This window comes from Lasiodiplodia theobromae, assembly GCF_012971845.1.
Source record: "Lasiodiplodia theobromae strain AM2As chromosome Unknown scaffold_33, whole genome shotgun sequence".
NCBI classification, from domain to species: domain Eukaryota; kingdom Fungi; phylum Ascomycota; class Dothideomycetes; order Botryosphaeriales; family Botryosphaeriaceae; genus Lasiodiplodia; species Lasiodiplodia theobromae.
Window position 1 is genome coordinate 353,066 of NW_023336512.1, and position 16,127 is coordinate 369,192.

The window sequence follows — 16,127 nt, forward strand, 5'->3', positions numbered from 1 at the left end:
GTGCGAGCGCCAAGGGCGGAATGCGACCCAAAGGACAGGGCTTAGGCGATGGATGGCGTCTTTTCAGCTTCGATGGTCACGAAAATGGCGTTCTGGAGGCGGCGATGAGGCGGCGTTGCTGTGGGCGGGCCGGCGAAGGAAAAAGCGCGGGCGATCGCGCGCCCCCCGGCCAGCCCACCGCATGCACCCTGCTGCTGCTAGAATTGCAGCAAGCTTGCGTTTACATGTGCATCATTCTTCGAGTCTGCCCCTCCGGAGCCCGCCCCGGCCGCTCGTCCACCTCTCCGTCCGCGCCAGCTCCCCGTGTGCGCCCGAGCGGCCATGACTAACGCTAGTCCGTCCGCGCTCGCTTGCCAGCGCAGTAGTTGAACGACTCACCAGCTGGAAAAGAAAACACGTCGGCCCGACGTCATATGTCGTCGTCCGTCATTAGGGGAACAGCTGAGCGTGGATCGATGGAGCCTCACCGGTCTACCGCCCGCCATCGTCGTGTCTGGCGATGCTCACGCAAAGCAACTGTGCCCTGGCTGACTATTAGTCTCAGATCGCCCGTGCCGCGATTGCGGGTCCCGATGCTAGATCTCGATAGACAGATCTCTTTCCAGAACGCCTTAGGCCCTCTTCGATCGCATGCCCAAAGGCTGCTGGACCCCTGATTTACCTCTGTCACCTGCCCAGCTGCACTGGCCCTGCTACCGCCATGGCTGACTCCCAAGCTGCTATTTCGCGAATCTCCTTCATAGCACGCTTGTGTCCTGACTAATGCCAGATGCTGATTCACGGATTTTCTCCAAAGACGAACGGATATGCCCGCTGCTCGGACACACCGAAGCCAGACTAAAAAATCGTCTACTCCGCTACCAGCGACCGCCAGATCGCGAAAACGTCGCCAAGAGGAACCAGCCGAGTGGTTTTAGTTGCGGCAACGCTATGGCCGAAAAGGCAACTGTGGCTTCAAAAGCCCAGGTCGGAGCCTGTCAGTCCGCCCACTAGGCTCCCGAAAGGGATAGAATGCGCGAGCGAAACGACGACCTATATGTAGCGACGGACGTCCAAAGCTCGAATTTGAAAACATTTCACTCTCGTGGCGGGGCGAGCTAAGCGTGAGGACACTTGCTTTTGGCTGACCTTCTCTCGAGTAGTAGTAGTAGCGGTTTTCCGTCCGAATTCGTCCCCTTCCGCCAAGCCATCGCAACAATTACTTAAGCAACATTATTCCCACATCTGATGTCTCTATTCCACGGCTATGGTATCAAGTACGTTTGATGAAATGCGACCTTTTGCGAGAAGTTCGGGTTCGGAACGGAAACTAAGTAACCCGATCGGATCCCGGACAAAGAACGCACGCCTTGATTACCTGATATTAACCCCACATCTTGCCTATTATGTAGACTCCAGTGTGGTCCTATAAGCCTATAAAAGAGACTGTTTTAACCTTGGGTACTGTGATTGATTTCCTCAGCTACATCAACTGTCTTCACCATGGCCAAGCAGCGTGTTCTACTTCTCGGTGCAACCGGCAACACTGGCGAATCCATCCTTAATGGACTTCTTGAGCATGGAGCTTATGTATGTCCTCGTTTCACAGAGCAGACTCAATTTGTTAACATGTATTTCAAATGACAGGAAGTTCAAATCCTTGTCAGGCCATCCTCAGCGGAGAAGCCTGCAGTGAAGAAGATCGCTGAGCGGGGCGTGAAAGTCGTCATTGCAGACATCAACGGCCCAATCGAAGAGCTCGTCTCTATCCAGAAAGGAATCGATGTGACAGTCAGTGCCATTGACGCGCAGTCCCAACTGTCCCAGATGAACCTCGCCACCGCGGCAAAGAAAGCGGGAGTAAAGCGCTTCGTGCCATGCGCTTGGACCAGTGTTGCCCCGCCTGAAGGCGTCATGATACTCCGGGACCACGTAAGTTGGATCTTATACCGGTCCTGATAGAATTCATCTAGGAAATGCTGATAGACCGCGCCCTTATAGAAGGAGCAAGTGTACAATCACATCAAGAGGCTCTACCTCCCTTACACCGTCATTGATGTCGGGTTCTGGCACCAAGTCTCGTTTCCCACCTCGCTTCCATCTCGGCGGTTCGACTACGCCGCTATGGCGCCCAGCAACGAGGTTCACGGGGACGGAGAGCGGCCAAACATCATTGGTGATCTGCGTGACCTTGGCCGTTGGACGGCGAGGATCATTGAGGATGAGCGCACGCTCAACAAATACGTCTTCACGTGCAGCGATGTCCTCAGCGAAAACCAGATCTACTCGATCGTGGAAGAGTTGACTGGAGAAAAGCTCGAGCGCAATCAGGTGCGTCTACACTCTGTGCATACACTGGGCACTCAACTAACTGAGATGACGCATCAAGATTTCATACGAAGAAATAGAGGCGAAAGTAAAGGAGGCCAAGATCAACGGCGAGAAGGAACCGGACAATGTCATGAACCGGGTTATGCGTTTCAAGGCGGACTATGACTACAGTAAGTATTTGCGCGGCGACAACCAGCCCGAGTACGCCAAATATCTTGGCTACCTGGACGCTCGAGAGCTGTACCCAGATTTCCGCCCCATTACTTTCCGCGAGTTTGTGAAGGACCTGCTGGAGGGTAAGATTGTGAAGCCGCACTACGACTTCTTGTGAAGTCTGCAAGCGTGGCACTTGTATCACTCGAGAAGGTGTGACCACATGATCACAATTAATCGCGCTTTCGGAGGCTGGGAGACGGACGTGTGTAGATAGTCACATTTCATACTGTTTACCATGACCATATGAATTGATCACAAGGTGATGCTTTAATTGGCGCTGTAGAGGGAGATCGAGATGGTTAACGGTGGGGAAGTGACCAAGATGTCCCAGGAAGGAAGTTTTGCTTGCCTCGTATCAGCAACACGACGTGCGGCCACGACATATTTTGGCTGGTTAGCGCAACAAAGCAGGAAGGCGGTTTGCGGCCGACGTTGGCTCCTCTGTGACGCGCATTTCCCAGAAAACATGGAGTAGCCCCGCGAGGGGAAAGTGACGTTTGCGAGCCAGCGGAATGGCTCGGATGGAAGGGGGCGGAGAAAGAGAGATGTGCGGCGAAGTCGAGGGCGAGTAAAATAGGTGGTCGGGGGTTCGGCGCAAACCCTGTCGTTGGCCCCGTCATAAGCAGCCAAGCTTCACCGACCTCGTGCCCAGAGCTTTGACGTCCTGAGCTGCACATCTCCCGCGTCAACACATCACACCGATTCCGACAACAAAACCTCCGCTCCTGTCCACGTCTCCCGCAGTGCGCGCGCATCCTCCTTGACTCCATCCGGAGGCCAGTCGTCTTATTCCTGGTCTGCCACAGTCTTCCGCGTCTCACTACAGCTGCCCAACCGCACGTACCGCCGCCTCAACATCGCAACCATGGCGTCGAGAAGAAAGGTCTTGCTCAAGGTGCGCCGCCCACCCTCCGCGACGATAGGAGAACCAGACTGACGCAAAGTGAAGGTCATCATCCTCGGCGACAGTGGCGTCGGCAAGACCAGCTTGATGAACCAATATGTACGTCGTTCCCATCCCAGCCTATACCGCCTCCCACCCTTGTTGCTCATGATAATAACATCGGTTACACACAGGTGAACAAGAAGTTCAGCGCGAGCTACAAGGCCACCATCGGCGCCGACTTCCTGACCAAAGAGGTCCTCGTCGATGACCGCTTGGTGACGATGCAGGTGGGTGAATGCCGACGAAGCCAATGGGGCATACGCTGATGCCGGTAAAGCTCTGGGATACTGCAGGACAAGAGCGCTTCCAGTCCCTCGGCGTTGCCTTCTACCGCGGTGCCGATTGCTGCGTCCTTGTCTACGATGTGAACAACGCCAAGAGTTTCGACACCCTTGATAGCTGGAGGGACGAATTCCTGATCCAGGCGAGCCCCATGGACCCCGAGAGTTTCCCCTTCGTATGGACCCAGGATCCGATCTTACGTTGATTCAGTCTGTTGATATTGGAACAGGTCGTTATCGGTAACAAGATTGATGTTGAGGAGAGCAAGCGCATGGTAAGGATGGTTGCCTAGCGGGCGATGACGACAGGGCTGATTGTACATTCAGATCTCGACCAAGCGCGCCATGGCATTCTGCAACTCCAAGGGCGGCATCCCCTATTTCGAGACCAGCGCCAAGGAGGCTATCAACGTCGAGCAGGCGTTCGAGGGTAGGGACCCCCCAACCGCTGGATTGATGATCCCCACTAATTGCGCCCCGCAGTCATCGCGCGCCAGGCCCTTGCGCAGGAGGAGGCAGGCGACTTCAACCAGGATTTCCCCGAGACGATACCCATCAACCTCGACGGCGACCGTGACGGTTGCGCGTGCTAGACGGCGTCGCATCTCTTCCGTCGTTTTACTAGAGGATATGCGGTGGGGACGGTAACATTATACGAGTGATTCTGGTTCATGGCCGAGGCGTTCTGATTGGTTCTATTTGTTCTTCCTGGCGGTCCGCAACAAGCGCTTAAAGAGGGCATCCCGGGTCTCGGATGTAATTTCGAATATGATGCAACGCGAAAGAGTGTACATACGCGCGGAATGGTGATTTTGTTTGCTGGTCACGCGCGTGCCGCTGGATTGTTGCTATCAGGCGCCAAGCTTCCAGGAGCAGATGCGGCGTGCCGTCGGAAGCGAGACAGGGACATGTAGTGGGAACCTGCTGGCACGGAGGTCCCCAACTACCCTATGCAACACCAGATGTCAGATCCCTCTCTGCGCACCTGCCACCCCCTCGCGACCCGGCCCATGTGCAGCGCTCACGACCTCCATGCACCGCGAAGCCTGGGAAGTCGCCGCACCCTCGCTCCTCTCATACCCGCAACCTAGTCTCCGCCGATAGCCTAAACATCTTGTCATCGCGCCCACACCTGCTTATCGGACCTTCCCATTCCATACACTGGGCGCTTCTGCCGAGGCCTGAAACATCCCGCAACAACACCACCATGGACGGAGCGGTCAGGCCTGCGCTGGGCGCACGAACATCATCAGTTCACTCCGTCTCCCACAGTCTTTATAGCATATGGTCAGAAGGCAAGATGTCTCCACGCTGGCGGCACACCTTGGGCATAACTCTGCTGCTGGTCACGGTTCTGTTATGGACTGCCTCCAACTTCCTCGCATCGGTGAGTTGCTCGCGACTCTTCTTCCTGTTCGCCGTGCCATGATATATTTTTCTTGCGCGCTCGCTCCGGACTCGCAGGTGACGCTGACAGGGGAACTGTATTCCTTTACCACCAGACTATTTTCGCCGACGACACGTACTCCAAGCCGTACTTCGTGACCTACGTCAACACTGCCTTCTTCGTCATTCCTTTGGGTCCCATATTGTTTAGGCAAGCTCGCCGCGATCCCGAGCAGTTCCGCCAGCTGGCCGAAGCAGTCAAGCGGCCGTTTTCGAAGCGCAACCGGAGCGCTTATGGACCGGTGAAAGAGCAGGAGGATGGCGCGGAAAGGGAAGCGTTCTTGGGGCAGCGGCAGGATGATGACTTCGGATCGGCGGATCTGGAGGCCACAGGCGCGTCGCAGACGTTGAGTGTGGAGCTGGGCGACCCACCACTGGCACACACGGAGGGGCTGACGTTCGTGGACACGGCGAAGCTGAGCTTCGAATTCAGCCTCGTCTGGTTCTTGGTATGTTTGGCTTAAGTACTCGCCCGGCCGGTGCTTAGGAGGGGTTAAAGGAGACGGATAACGGCTAACTCGCGTGCTTGTGTGCAGGCCAACTACTTCACCGCCGCTTGCCTCGAGTACACTACCGTCGCTAGCAGCACGATCCTGACGTCAACCAGCAGTATCTGGACGCTCCTGTGCGGCGCATTTATTGGGGTCGAGCACTTTACGATCCGCAAGCTGCTCGGTGTGCTCGCCTCGCTGGCCGGTATCGTACTGATCAGCACGGTCGACATCTCGGGCACGAACAACAGTGACGAGAACCGTGGCTCCTTTCCGTCCAAGACGCAGAGTGAAATTGCACTGGGCGATGCGCTGGCATTTCTGTCGGCCGTCATGTACGGCTTCTACGCAGTGCTGATGAAGAAGCGTATCGGCGACGAGTCACGCGTCAACATGCCCCTCTTCTTCGGCCTCGTCGGCCTCTTCAACGTGGTGGTCCTATGGCCAGGCTTCTTCCTGCTTGACGTTACCGGCATCGAGCCTTTCGAACTGCCGCCCTCGTTCCGCGTCACTGCCATCGTGCTCGTCAACAGCGCCACCTCACTTGTATCGGACATGTGCTGGGCTTACGCCATGCTGCTAACCGGCAGCCCTCTCGTTGTGACGGTTGGCTTGAGCATGACTATCCCATGCTCGCTGATCGGCCAAATCCTCATCAACGGTCAGATGAGCCACTGGGCCTACTGGATTGGCGCTGTCGTCGTGCTGGCCAGTTTCATCTTCGTGAACCATGAAGAAGTTAAGGAAGAAGAGGAGGCTGTGGAGGCACCAGTGTCAACAATCTTCTGATGAGAGATTGGTCGGATTGGGGAAGTGGGGTGATTCTCATGTTTATCCTATGTCTAGGACATTCGCATATTGTTTATGCATAGTTGGAAGACAACATCACAGCAAGCGTTGTACGTATATCCAATTTTTTTTCTTCATTAGGACCAAACGTCCTTCTATAGATGGGGAATTTATGACCGGTCATGGTATCTATGGATTCGACTTTTTGCATATCCTCTATGGTGTTGGAGGATCAACAATCATACTCCATGCCGCCATGTTATCCTGCTTTTCTCTCTTTACCTTTTTTGTTTACTTTAGCCCCATTCCATACGGCTCCGGGGGATTCGTATACTTGAATGCCGCAATGCTCGTGTCACGTCGGTGCCAAAAGAAATGACTGCTCGCGATTTTCTCCGCAAGCAATTACTCGACGTCCAGATGGCAGCTTCAACTACCCACCTAGGTAGAGTTCAGTTGCGGATAGAAATCAGTCACGATGACTCTCTTTCGGCACCCACCTTGGTGTTTCCTGTTCTCATAGCCTGCAGCATGACACCCCTGAAGCTTTCCTGTAGACAGCTTGCAGAAGCCGCCCCGAATTCATCAATCTAATAAACCAAATGCTCCTGGGGGAAAAGAAACTGGAACCATTCGGGCTCCAAGATGCCTCCATGGTCTCAGTCCATCTCTGGGTCTTCATCCTCTACCGTCGCTGTCTTTGGCGGGGACTTCGACTTCTCCCTCTTCTCGGGAGACTTCGACCTTGCCTTCGGCTTCTCCTGCTCTTGATTCTCGCTTTGCTGCCTCACCATCCAGTCTTGAAGCAAAGTCTTGACCTTTGGGCCCCAAACCGGCTCACCGGCCTGTAGATCATCGTACTCGAGTACATTCTTTCCAAGCTCGAATTCTCCTTGCTGCGTGCGGACGAGGTATGTCATACAAGCCAAGCTGTTGACGGCGGCGCCGAGATCGTGGCAGAGTGTGCGAACGTAGAAGCCAGAGGAGACGGTCATGCGAATCAGAGCGGCAGCAGCATTAGCGCCGTTTTCAGCAGGGGTAGTGGTCGATTCTTCGGCGACCGTCTTTGTGGGTGCTTCGTTGGGCTCGGTGGCAGTGGTCTCTGCGGGCTCTGCTCCGGACTCTGCTTTTATCTTCTTCTCGGGGATCTCTTCGGTCGAATCGCCCTCCTCCCGCTTCCTCTTTTCTCCCGCAGCTGCCGAGTCTTCCCTTTTCTCACTCGACAGGGACGCCTTGAGAATAGTCTCTTTCTCCTCTGCTGTGGCGTCCATCTCTTCCTGAGGATATCTCCAGTTGTGAGTGCCCGGCTCAAACCAATCAACCAACTCAAGGTTGTACACCGTGACAGGTCTCTCTTTCATCTTGGGTGGCGTTCCACCCTCGCGCATGATCTCGTACGCCTTCTTACCGTCGAACTTAATCGCGGAGTACACCGGCGGCGTCTGCATGATGTTGCCCTTGAACTTTTCTAGCGCCTTCTCCACCATATCCCTCGTGACATGTGCATACGGCGCGCGGCCTATGACCTTGCCCGTGTTGTCGAACGTGTCAGTCGCGCAGCCGAACAGAACGGTGGTCTCGTATGTCTTCTGGCAGCCGTTGAGGTATTTTCCGAGCGCCTTGGTGCCGCTGCCGAGGCCGAGGATGAGTATGCCGGTGGCTAGCGGGTCAAGGGTGCCACCGTGACCCATCTTGACGCGCTGCGTGCGGTTCGGGCCCTTCTTTTTGCGGTACTGGTCGCCCTTCTTACGTTTCTCCAGCACGACGGCGCGGCGTTCGGCCTCGAGATTGGGCTGGAAGAGCTCAGACGGATTGAAGTGGTTCTCAACATCGCGGATGACCTGGGCTGAGGAGATTCCCAAGGGCTTGTGGATGGCTAGGTGAGAGCGGAAGAAGCGCGTTAGATCATTCTCGAAGGGAGCTTTTACGATAGCTCATGGCGGGGGGAACTGTGATGGCATACCCAAGACTCCCTCCAGGAGCTGCGGCTTGCTTGCGGAGGACATGGCGGCGCGTCTAAGCGTAGGCGCGAAACCAAACATGCGGAGTTGGGGAGGGTGAAGCAATGGGCGGGTGAGGGAGGTGGTAAAAGTTAAAGAAAGCCTCGCAGCTGACGTCGGCAGTGGGTGTGGCCGAGCCCGCGTCACCTAGGTTTTTTCACTTCTCAGCCCTACGCGCCCGCTTCCTGCAGGAAGGGCAAAAAGTTAGGCTGGGGCGCGCCTCGGCAGATGCGCCTGCCTGCGTCCGCGCGCTGGTGCCTGTGCTTTTCGTGCCTGTGCCCGCATTCTTTCAGCCGCGCTCTGCGATGCTTCTACCCGCACACATCAGAAGCGGCGGCAGCCACCATCAAAACCCACTCACGGCATCAGTGTCACACACCCCACATCAATTAATCCCCAGCATGTCAAGGGCGAATGCAATAGCCAGCACCCCGACGAAGAAGACGACGCCGACGCCGCCTAGCCCGAGCGCCCGCGACGAGTCGCCCTCATAGCAGCTGCAAGCCTCGCCGAGTCACACCAGCTCTAGTCAACCGACACCGCCGCCTACCACTCCGACACCATGGCACCGCACAACACCACCGCCGGCGGCAGCCCGCTCCGCGAGACCGACGTTCTGAAGCCGCACGACCCAGCCCTCACAGACGAGAACGAGTGGGAGGAATTCCAGCTCGCCGCCGCCGAGGTGCGCGACCCGGCGACGGGCGCCCCGACGAGCCTGCTGCACGCCGACGCCATGTCGCCGGTGACGGTGGTCGGGCGGCTGGAGCCTGTGCCGCGCTCGCAGGCCCACCTGCTGGCCGCGTCGGCGCCCTCGCTCTTCCCGCGCGCCGGCTTGCCCGTCGAGCTGACCAACGTGACTCGCTTCGCCTACGGCCAGTACGACGACGGCGAGGTCGCCATCTGGGCCGCCGGCCAGGCCGGCTGGTTCAAGATCGCGGAGCCGCCCGCAGCCCGGGGTGGCAACAACGCGTACAAAGACATCTTCAAGGACATGGTCGAAGCGATCAATGTCTTGTACTTTTTGGCCGACGTGTATCGTGAGAACCGGGGTGATGGGTCCGCGAAGGCCATCTTCAAGCGCTATGCCACGGAGAATCCGAACAGGTTTTCGAGCCCAAAGCAAGCCGCCGAGGCGATATATAAGCATAAGGAGTTTTTGATCTTATCGATGCTAAGGGGTAAGGAGTTAGAAGATCCAGCATGGAATTACACGGATATCTTCCTGCACCTGAAGAGTAAGTTTCCGGTGGAGTATGAAGCGATGGAGAGAAAGGAGGCGGGCAAAGTGGGGCTGGATAAGAGGAAGAAGACTAAGAGGGGGACGCCGAGTCAGAAGGCCGGAAGCCAGGAGACTGAGTCGACAGATGATGGCAGGAAGAAAGCCCTAAAACCCGGCTCGGCGCCGAAGAAAGATGACAATTGGTGGGAGGCGAAGGTAATTTGGGAGATGATGCAGAAGGTGCAAATTCAGGGACTGCTTGCGCCCAAGAACATGACTGTCACGAACTTTGCGAAAGTTATGGTGCGGAAATTCGAGGTGGACGATGAAGACTTGGCGGCAGACTATATCAGGGCGCATGCAACAGCTCTGCTGTACATGATGGCACACAAGAGGAAGCCGGCCGTTGAGTGGACAGAACAGCCAGTCTATACGGAGCTGTCGCAGGTTAAGCTGTCTTCTAGTGCTTTGAGACGAACATCGAGGCTTGAGATCCGCCGGAGGAGAGACCCACTACCTGATCCGGAACCAGAGTTAGCCCAACTAGGGGTTGAGCAAGACTCATCCTCAGAGGATATTCCGGCACCAGCTCCTCGGCGCGGACGGAAAGCAAGACAGTCTCTCCTCAGACCTAAGAGCAGCAAGTATTCTGGAAAGGGCATGACTCGAAGCGGAAAATCATATCACAGAAGCAGTGGGGACGAGGACGAGGACGACACAGACGCGCCGGAAGTTACATCTCCACCGAAGCGCAAAATTGAAGCAGACGAGGATAACACTAGACGCAAGCGACAGAGCAGCCGGAGTCAGATTCAACTAACCCAGGGGGTATCCCCTCCTGACTCGGACGACGAAAGGAAGGAGACTCTTCCTCTGCGTTGGAAAACGCCACAGAGCCAGAGAGGCACAGCAAACTTCACCCCCACACTTCTCTCCGAGCCAGCGGCGTCAGTGGAAGCGAACTCGCCCGGGGACATATGGCGCTGCACGCATGACGAATGCATGCATAAAGTGTATGGCGCGAGTTTGGACGAGTCGCAGGTGCTAATTGCGGAGCACTTGGACGAGCATGACGCAAAAAGGAAAGAGGCGGTCGCGCTGGCCAGAAGCGAGGAACTGCGAAGTAACCTTCCTGTCAGGTGAGTTTAGGCCGCATTGAGGAACATTCACCGAGATCTACGAGGGCTAATGTGGGGAACGGCCAGCAACCTGATAAAGCGGATCCGCGAGATGGCGGACTCGCAGCACAACGTGCAGCTGATGGGCCTGGCGGGACTCGGCACGTCAACCGAGGAGCAAGCTTTCCCGGCACCCATACAAAGACAGTTCTGATGTTTCGTTTGTTCCTGTAGAGCGGCGTGTTTGGGCATGGTTTGAAGGCGTTTCTGCGGCATTATTCCGGGACTGGGATGTGGATGAATGGATGGAGACGCGCCGTGTGGAGACTCAGGTGAGCAGCATTCTTGGCGATACGGATTCCTCTTTTCCTCAGGGTTTGGGAGGTCGGTGTAGAGTAGGGAGAAGAGGAAGTGGAAACACGGCTTGCGCGCCTCGGCTTGCCAGCTGGGGGTTCGCCACCCGCTTGTTCTGAAACACGGCCAGACTCTCTTGTTTGAGCATGCCGTTTCCCCCCTATCGGCGCGTTTGTGCTCTTCCAGTGCCATGAAGAAGGTGAGGGCTGATGGTACAGTTGCTGAATCAGCGGCGGCCGTTCGCTTGACCGCCCGTTCGACCCCGATCCCCCCGAACTTTATCGAGGATCATTGATCAATAGTTTCGAGTGGGCCGCTTAGCCCTGCACGGCGGCGCCGAATCTTCGACGCGTTTACGGATGGCGTTCGGTTGGCCCAATCAAGCCAGCTTGGCGGATGCTACGCCGCACGCCTGCCAATGCGGCTCAGTCGTCGCCCTCCAAGCCTCCTCAACCCCTCTCTACGCCGTACCGCAGCCTCTGACCGCAATGCAACCACCATCCCCAGTTCTCCTGCGCGGCCGCCATGATGGACTCGATTCCCGCACCCAGTGGAGCAGCGCCCGCTGAGCTGGCCGGGACCAGGACTTGTCACTTCTGCCGGACGCGCGGGCTCCGCTGCTCAGGGCAGTCAGTATGCGACGCCTGTCGCGCCCACGACGTCGAGTGCGCGTATGCGGCGTACGGTGGCGCCCGCCAGCCGAACAAGCCATTCTACAACCCGCCAAGGACCGAGATTCTCAGCGGATACGCGTCTCCCGGTCCCAGTCTCGCCTCGACCGCTGCCACGCCGTCCGAGACATCAGGAGGCCAGAGACAGCTCGTCGATGAGCTGGAGCACGTCGCCCACCGGCTGTTCGTCCAAACCCACGTCATCCCGGCCGCCGAGCTTCAGCGGAGCGGCTACTGGCATGGCGCCGCCACGCGGGATCCGCCTCCCACTGGCTTGAAGCTACCGTACCGAGACGTCTTCAACGGTTTAGCGCAATCCATCGTCGAACTCTTCTTGATCCGCTTTAACTCGTTGGGATGCTCCCCCCGCGAGCAGACGACCCTCACGGATTTGAGCAAACTGTTTTTCCAGCAACAACCCCTGCCCTCGTTCAGCATTTTTGCTTCGCCAATCCCGCCGCAGAGCTTCGCCGATCGTAAGGTACAGCAGCTGATTGAAGTCTGGTTCGCTCACCACCCCTTATCTTTCGTGCTCTCCAAAACCTTGCTACTTCAGTCTTATCGCAATGGCACGCATGATAGCGAGCTATTGGCATTGGTCCTCGCTGAGGCTAGTTTTCTCGTCGGCCATCAAGATGTGAGCTCTGCCGAGGCCTTCGTCGAAGCTGCGCGAGCGCGGGTGCTCGAACGTCCGGCGCTTTCTCTCTCGACCACGCAAGCGCTAGTTCTCTTGGGCTGGCATGACTTCTGCCTGAACCTTCCGCGCCAAGGATATTGCTACCTCGAATTCGCGCGTATGGTAGCCGCCCAATGTCTCAGCGAGTCTCGTCAAGCATCTCCAGGCGACAACCACATGAATGGCGTCAACCTCCAAACCGTCGAGACGGAGCTTTTCCAGCGCATATACTGGCTCACATCCTCGGTTGCGCTTTGGGTCTCCCTGCAGCAGTCCTGCCCCGATTTCGACGTCCTTTCCCCTCTCGACACCGCTTCTCTCCCTCCTGCCGATCTTTCGACCTCCACGGTTTACTCGCTCGATGAGACCTCGGGTAATATCGCCTCTTTAGTCGCCCAAAAAACTGGTGTCCGCGAGCTCTGGTCGCTCGCCCACTTGACGTCCACCATCGCGCCGATCTTCAAGCTCTGCCTGCTCCAGCGTCGCCATGGATCCTCAGACACGGCCGCGCAACAACAGCCATATTGGACAGCGCCAACCCCACCGCCCATGCCGCCCCGCCCCCTGCTAACCTCGCAGCCCATCCACTCCCTCCTCGCCGACGCGCGCAGCCGTCTCCCCGCCCAGCTCGACCACAGCAACCCGTCGCAGACCTTCACGTGCTCCGCGTACCAGCTCCTCGCCATCCACGCCGCGTTCTTCTCGCCGCCGCCTAGCCCGACGCCGACGATGACGCCGATGGACGACGGACAGCTGCAGCAGGGCGGCGGCGGCAAGGGCGTCAATGCCGGCGAGGTGCTGCACTCGATCCAGACCTTCCTCGCCGCGACGCAGACGCTGCAGCGGCAAGCGGCGCTGCAGGACCTGTTCGGCGGGCGCGACCACGACGTCCGCACGGCGCCGTGGGTGGTCCTGGGCCTGGACACGTGCGGGCGCGCGGTGGCGCGGCTGCGGCAGGGAGGAGCGGCGGCGCATACGGCCGTCCAGGAGGCGGCGGAGCACCTGTGGGACGCGAGCGGGCATCAGAAGCTGAGGAGCGAGCCGGGATTGCGGATCGTGAGGGAGAGGTTGGCGCGGTTGGTAGGGAAGGAGGCCGTGCAGAGGCAACAGCAGCAGCAACAGCAACAGCAACAGCAGGCGGCGCAGTCGCCGTCTTCGCTGTCGCCGAGTTCGATTCTGCCGTCTCAGCATGAGGAGTTGTGGACTGGCGGCATTGGGGGGCTGGAGGTTACGTGGTCTGGGGAGCCGGATTTGAGCAATTCGGCGGCGGACTTATTGGATGCAGGGGCGCCGGGGGCGCCGGAGGACGACTTTTTTGGGGAGTGGAATCCTGTGATGTATTGAGTCCTCTGATTTGGGGAAGTATTAAACGGGGTTTTGATTGAGAAAGTCCTGTATATCTAATCCGAGGGTGTAAAACACCAGAAGGACTCAGGGATTAATAGTGGGCGAAAAGAAGAAGACAGCAGATATCAAACAAAACGAACAGGGTCCTAGACACTCCTTCACTGTTCTTAATAGAGTTCGATGACGTCGAGCGAATAGTCTCCAGTTAAGTATCAAAAGAAATTTTACCATAGTCGCGTTTCATGCCTCCCCTGTGAAATAATGACTTGCATTCAAATGCGCTCGACATCTGCGAATTAAGGCGAACAGAGCAGAAACCATCGACATGTGTTATTTAATTACATGGCGAGATGCAGCATGAACGTGTCACGGAAGTTCCTCGTAATTTCAGCAGCAGACAAATATTTGGTGCGCCCATCCCGCCCAAGGGATTAGAGGGAAACTCAAAAAGTAAAGTTTCTTCTTTCCTACTTTTATGAATAAACTCTCAAAAATGATGGAAAGAAAGGACAAGGCCGGGCATGAGGGTTGGAGCGAAAGACCAGTAGCTGCGAATATTGAAGAACCAATACAAAGCCATTTGGAAAGGGAAATCCACAATGTTCAGGATTTGTAGGGATACCATTAGTCTGATAACAAAAATAAAATGAAAACTTTGAAGGGAAGGGAAGGGAAGGGCATGGCTTTTTCGGGACTTGGCAGCAACACCGATGAGCAGCAGGAAGGTATCCTACTCCTATTTTCTGTCAATACGATTCCAAGCTTCCAAAGCCTGTGAAGTTGAAGCTTTGAGGATCGTAGGAGAAGTCATTGAGCTGATCGTCAAAGATGAAAGGATCAGTTGCAAGAAATGACAGTGTAGCGCAGGAAGGTTCCGTGCCTGGATCCTGGTCAGTGTCAAGCTTTCGGAGTACACCCCAGCGGCATTGACTTACCTGATTGGATCTCTGAATTCTCCCGTGCGTTTTGGATATTCGCAGCATCCATCCCAGACGAAGCGATCTCTGTAGGATAACTTGTCTGCTCAACCAGTGGTGGTAGACTCTTCAGTAATTTGGTCATAGTTGCTTCTTCCTCCACAACAGTCCCTGCTTCCATCGAAATGACATTGTTGCGAATTTTATCAATCAGCTGAATGACTTTCTCGCGCTGCTGCTGAGCTCTTTGTTTATCCAAAGAAGCTTGGATAGACCCAGAAGTCTCTTGGAGGTCAGCCGAACTAGATTTCACCTTTGCTGAGAGACCAGGAGTTCCGGCGTAATAGCCTGTACCTGTTGGTCACCTTATAGATTTTCTTCTGCGCTTCAAGACCTACATGGATTGTCTGGGACAGCCTTGTCAGGGAACATCGCCCGAAAGAGTGAATTCCAGAGCCTTGACTGTGGTCCTGGTCCTTTATGAATACCTTCACGTTGACAGGTATCCATACGTTCGTGAGTCTCAAGGCTCTGTTGGTCCGTGAAAAAGCAACAGCAACGGCTGCATTTCTCGACGAAGGTATTGTGTTGATTTCGGAGGTGACGCCTAGGTCAAAAGTTAAAAAGGTTCTCATAAACACAAACAGGACCTATCTTACTTCACCTCTGCCATACTCTTGAAGCCACGGCCTCTATAAGAGCACTTGTAGGGTGATGCATGACCGGTCTTTTGTGCGGCTTTGTAGAAGGGACAGGCGAAGTACAGGCGCTCACTTTTTGAGCAGCAGCGGTTTGGCTTTAAACATTGAGTCTTGTCAGCTCTATGTCCACCATATCATTCAAAGGGAAAAGAAATGATTTCAGTCTCTTTATTAGCATTGGAATCAGTGCAGGATCGCACTTTTGCTAGTTGGACAAAAAAGAATTGAATTACCTTACAGGGCGGTTGATAGTACAACCAAGAGGCTCATGGCTTTTTCCGAAGGTCTTAATGATAAAACGTCAAGTTCTAGTTCACCCGCACAGTTAGGACTTTGTTCTTTTCCTTGTTATTGGCTCTAAAAAGGGCTGCTGGGTCACGAAGATACTTACCAATTGAAAATTTTGACCTACCTGTGATGTCTATGAAAAAGTTAGTATAATCTCACCTTCAAATTGCTTCAAGGTATATGAATGTGGAGGCTGTGGCTTACGGTTCTGTCAAGATCTCCTTCCTCAGTGACAGCGTGCAAGTCGGGTTGTCGTGTATTAACGGGCAATTGAATCGTCATCTCGATTACTAACGAAGCAACCTGATTAGCCTGATAGAAGTAAGACCTGGTGGGAATGGTGGGACAGTGATT

The 16,127-nt window shown here is 55.7% G+C and overlaps 6 protein-coding genes across 6 annotated transcripts; 5 read left to right on the plus strand and 1 right to left on the minus strand.

Moving 5' to 3' along the window:
- Positions 1-1,482: 1,482 nt before the first annotated feature.
- On the plus strand, positions 1,483-2,641 carry LTHEOB_9764 (Isoflavone reductase family protein; the record flags this gene model as incomplete). The annotated part of the gene is made up of 4 exons (XM_035519387.1): positions 1,483-1,569; positions 1,627-1,911; positions 1,981-2,310; positions 2,369-2,641. The coding sequence occupies 4 exons, from the start codon at positions 1,483-1,485 to the stop codon at positions 2,639-2,641; spliced, it is 975 nt and encodes a 324-aa protein (XP_035368653.1).
- Positions 2,642-3,391: 750 nt separating this feature from the next.
- LTHEOB_9765 (Rab small monomeric GTPAse) lies at positions 3,392-4,346 on the plus strand (the record flags this gene model as incomplete). Its single annotated transcript, XM_035519388.1, has 7 exons — positions 3,392-3,421; positions 3,476-3,529; positions 3,604-3,699; positions 3,750-3,929; positions 3,984-4,028; positions 4,081-4,183; positions 4,237-4,346. The coding sequence occupies 7 exons, from the start codon at positions 3,392-3,394 to the stop codon at positions 4,344-4,346; spliced, it is 618 nt and encodes a 205-aa protein (XP_035368654.1).
- Positions 4,347-4,960: 614 nt separating this feature from the next.
- Positions 4,961-6,479, plus strand: LTHEOB_9766 (Vacuolar membrane protein; the record flags this gene model as incomplete). Its single annotated transcript, XM_035519389.1, has 3 exons — positions 4,961-5,140; positions 5,256-5,648; positions 5,736-6,479. The coding sequence occupies 3 exons, from the start codon at positions 4,961-4,963 to the stop codon at positions 6,477-6,479; spliced, it is 1,317 nt and encodes a 438-aa protein (XP_035368655.1).
- A 659-nt stretch (positions 6,480-7,138) lies between these two features.
- Positions 7,139-8,521, minus strand: LTHEOB_9767 (Pseudouridine synthase; the record flags this gene model as incomplete). The annotated part of the gene is made up of 2 exons (XM_035519390.1): positions 7,139-8,355; positions 8,443-8,521. 2 exons carry the CDS (start codon positions 8,519-8,521, stop codon positions 7,139-7,141), a joined length of 1,296 nt encoding a protein of 431 aa, XP_035368656.1.
- A 520-nt stretch (positions 8,522-9,041) lies between these two features.
- On the plus strand, positions 9,042-11,033 carry LTHEOB_9768 (uncharacterized protein; the record flags this gene model as incomplete). Its single annotated transcript, XM_035519391.1, has 2 exons — positions 9,042-10,840; positions 10,907-11,033. The coding sequence occupies 2 exons, from the start codon at positions 9,042-9,044 to the stop codon at positions 11,031-11,033; spliced, it is 1,926 nt and encodes a 641-aa protein (XP_035368657.1).
- Positions 11,034-11,698: 665 nt separating this feature from the next.
- On the plus strand, positions 11,699-13,864 carry LTHEOB_9769 (Protein kinase subdomain-containing protein; the record flags this gene model as incomplete). Its single annotated transcript, XM_035519392.1, has 1 exon — positions 11,699-13,864. The coding sequence occupies one exon, from the start codon at positions 11,699-11,701 to the stop codon at positions 13,862-13,864; it is 2,166 nt and encodes a 721-aa protein (XP_035368658.1).
- Positions 13,865-16,127: the final 2,263 nt, after the last annotated feature.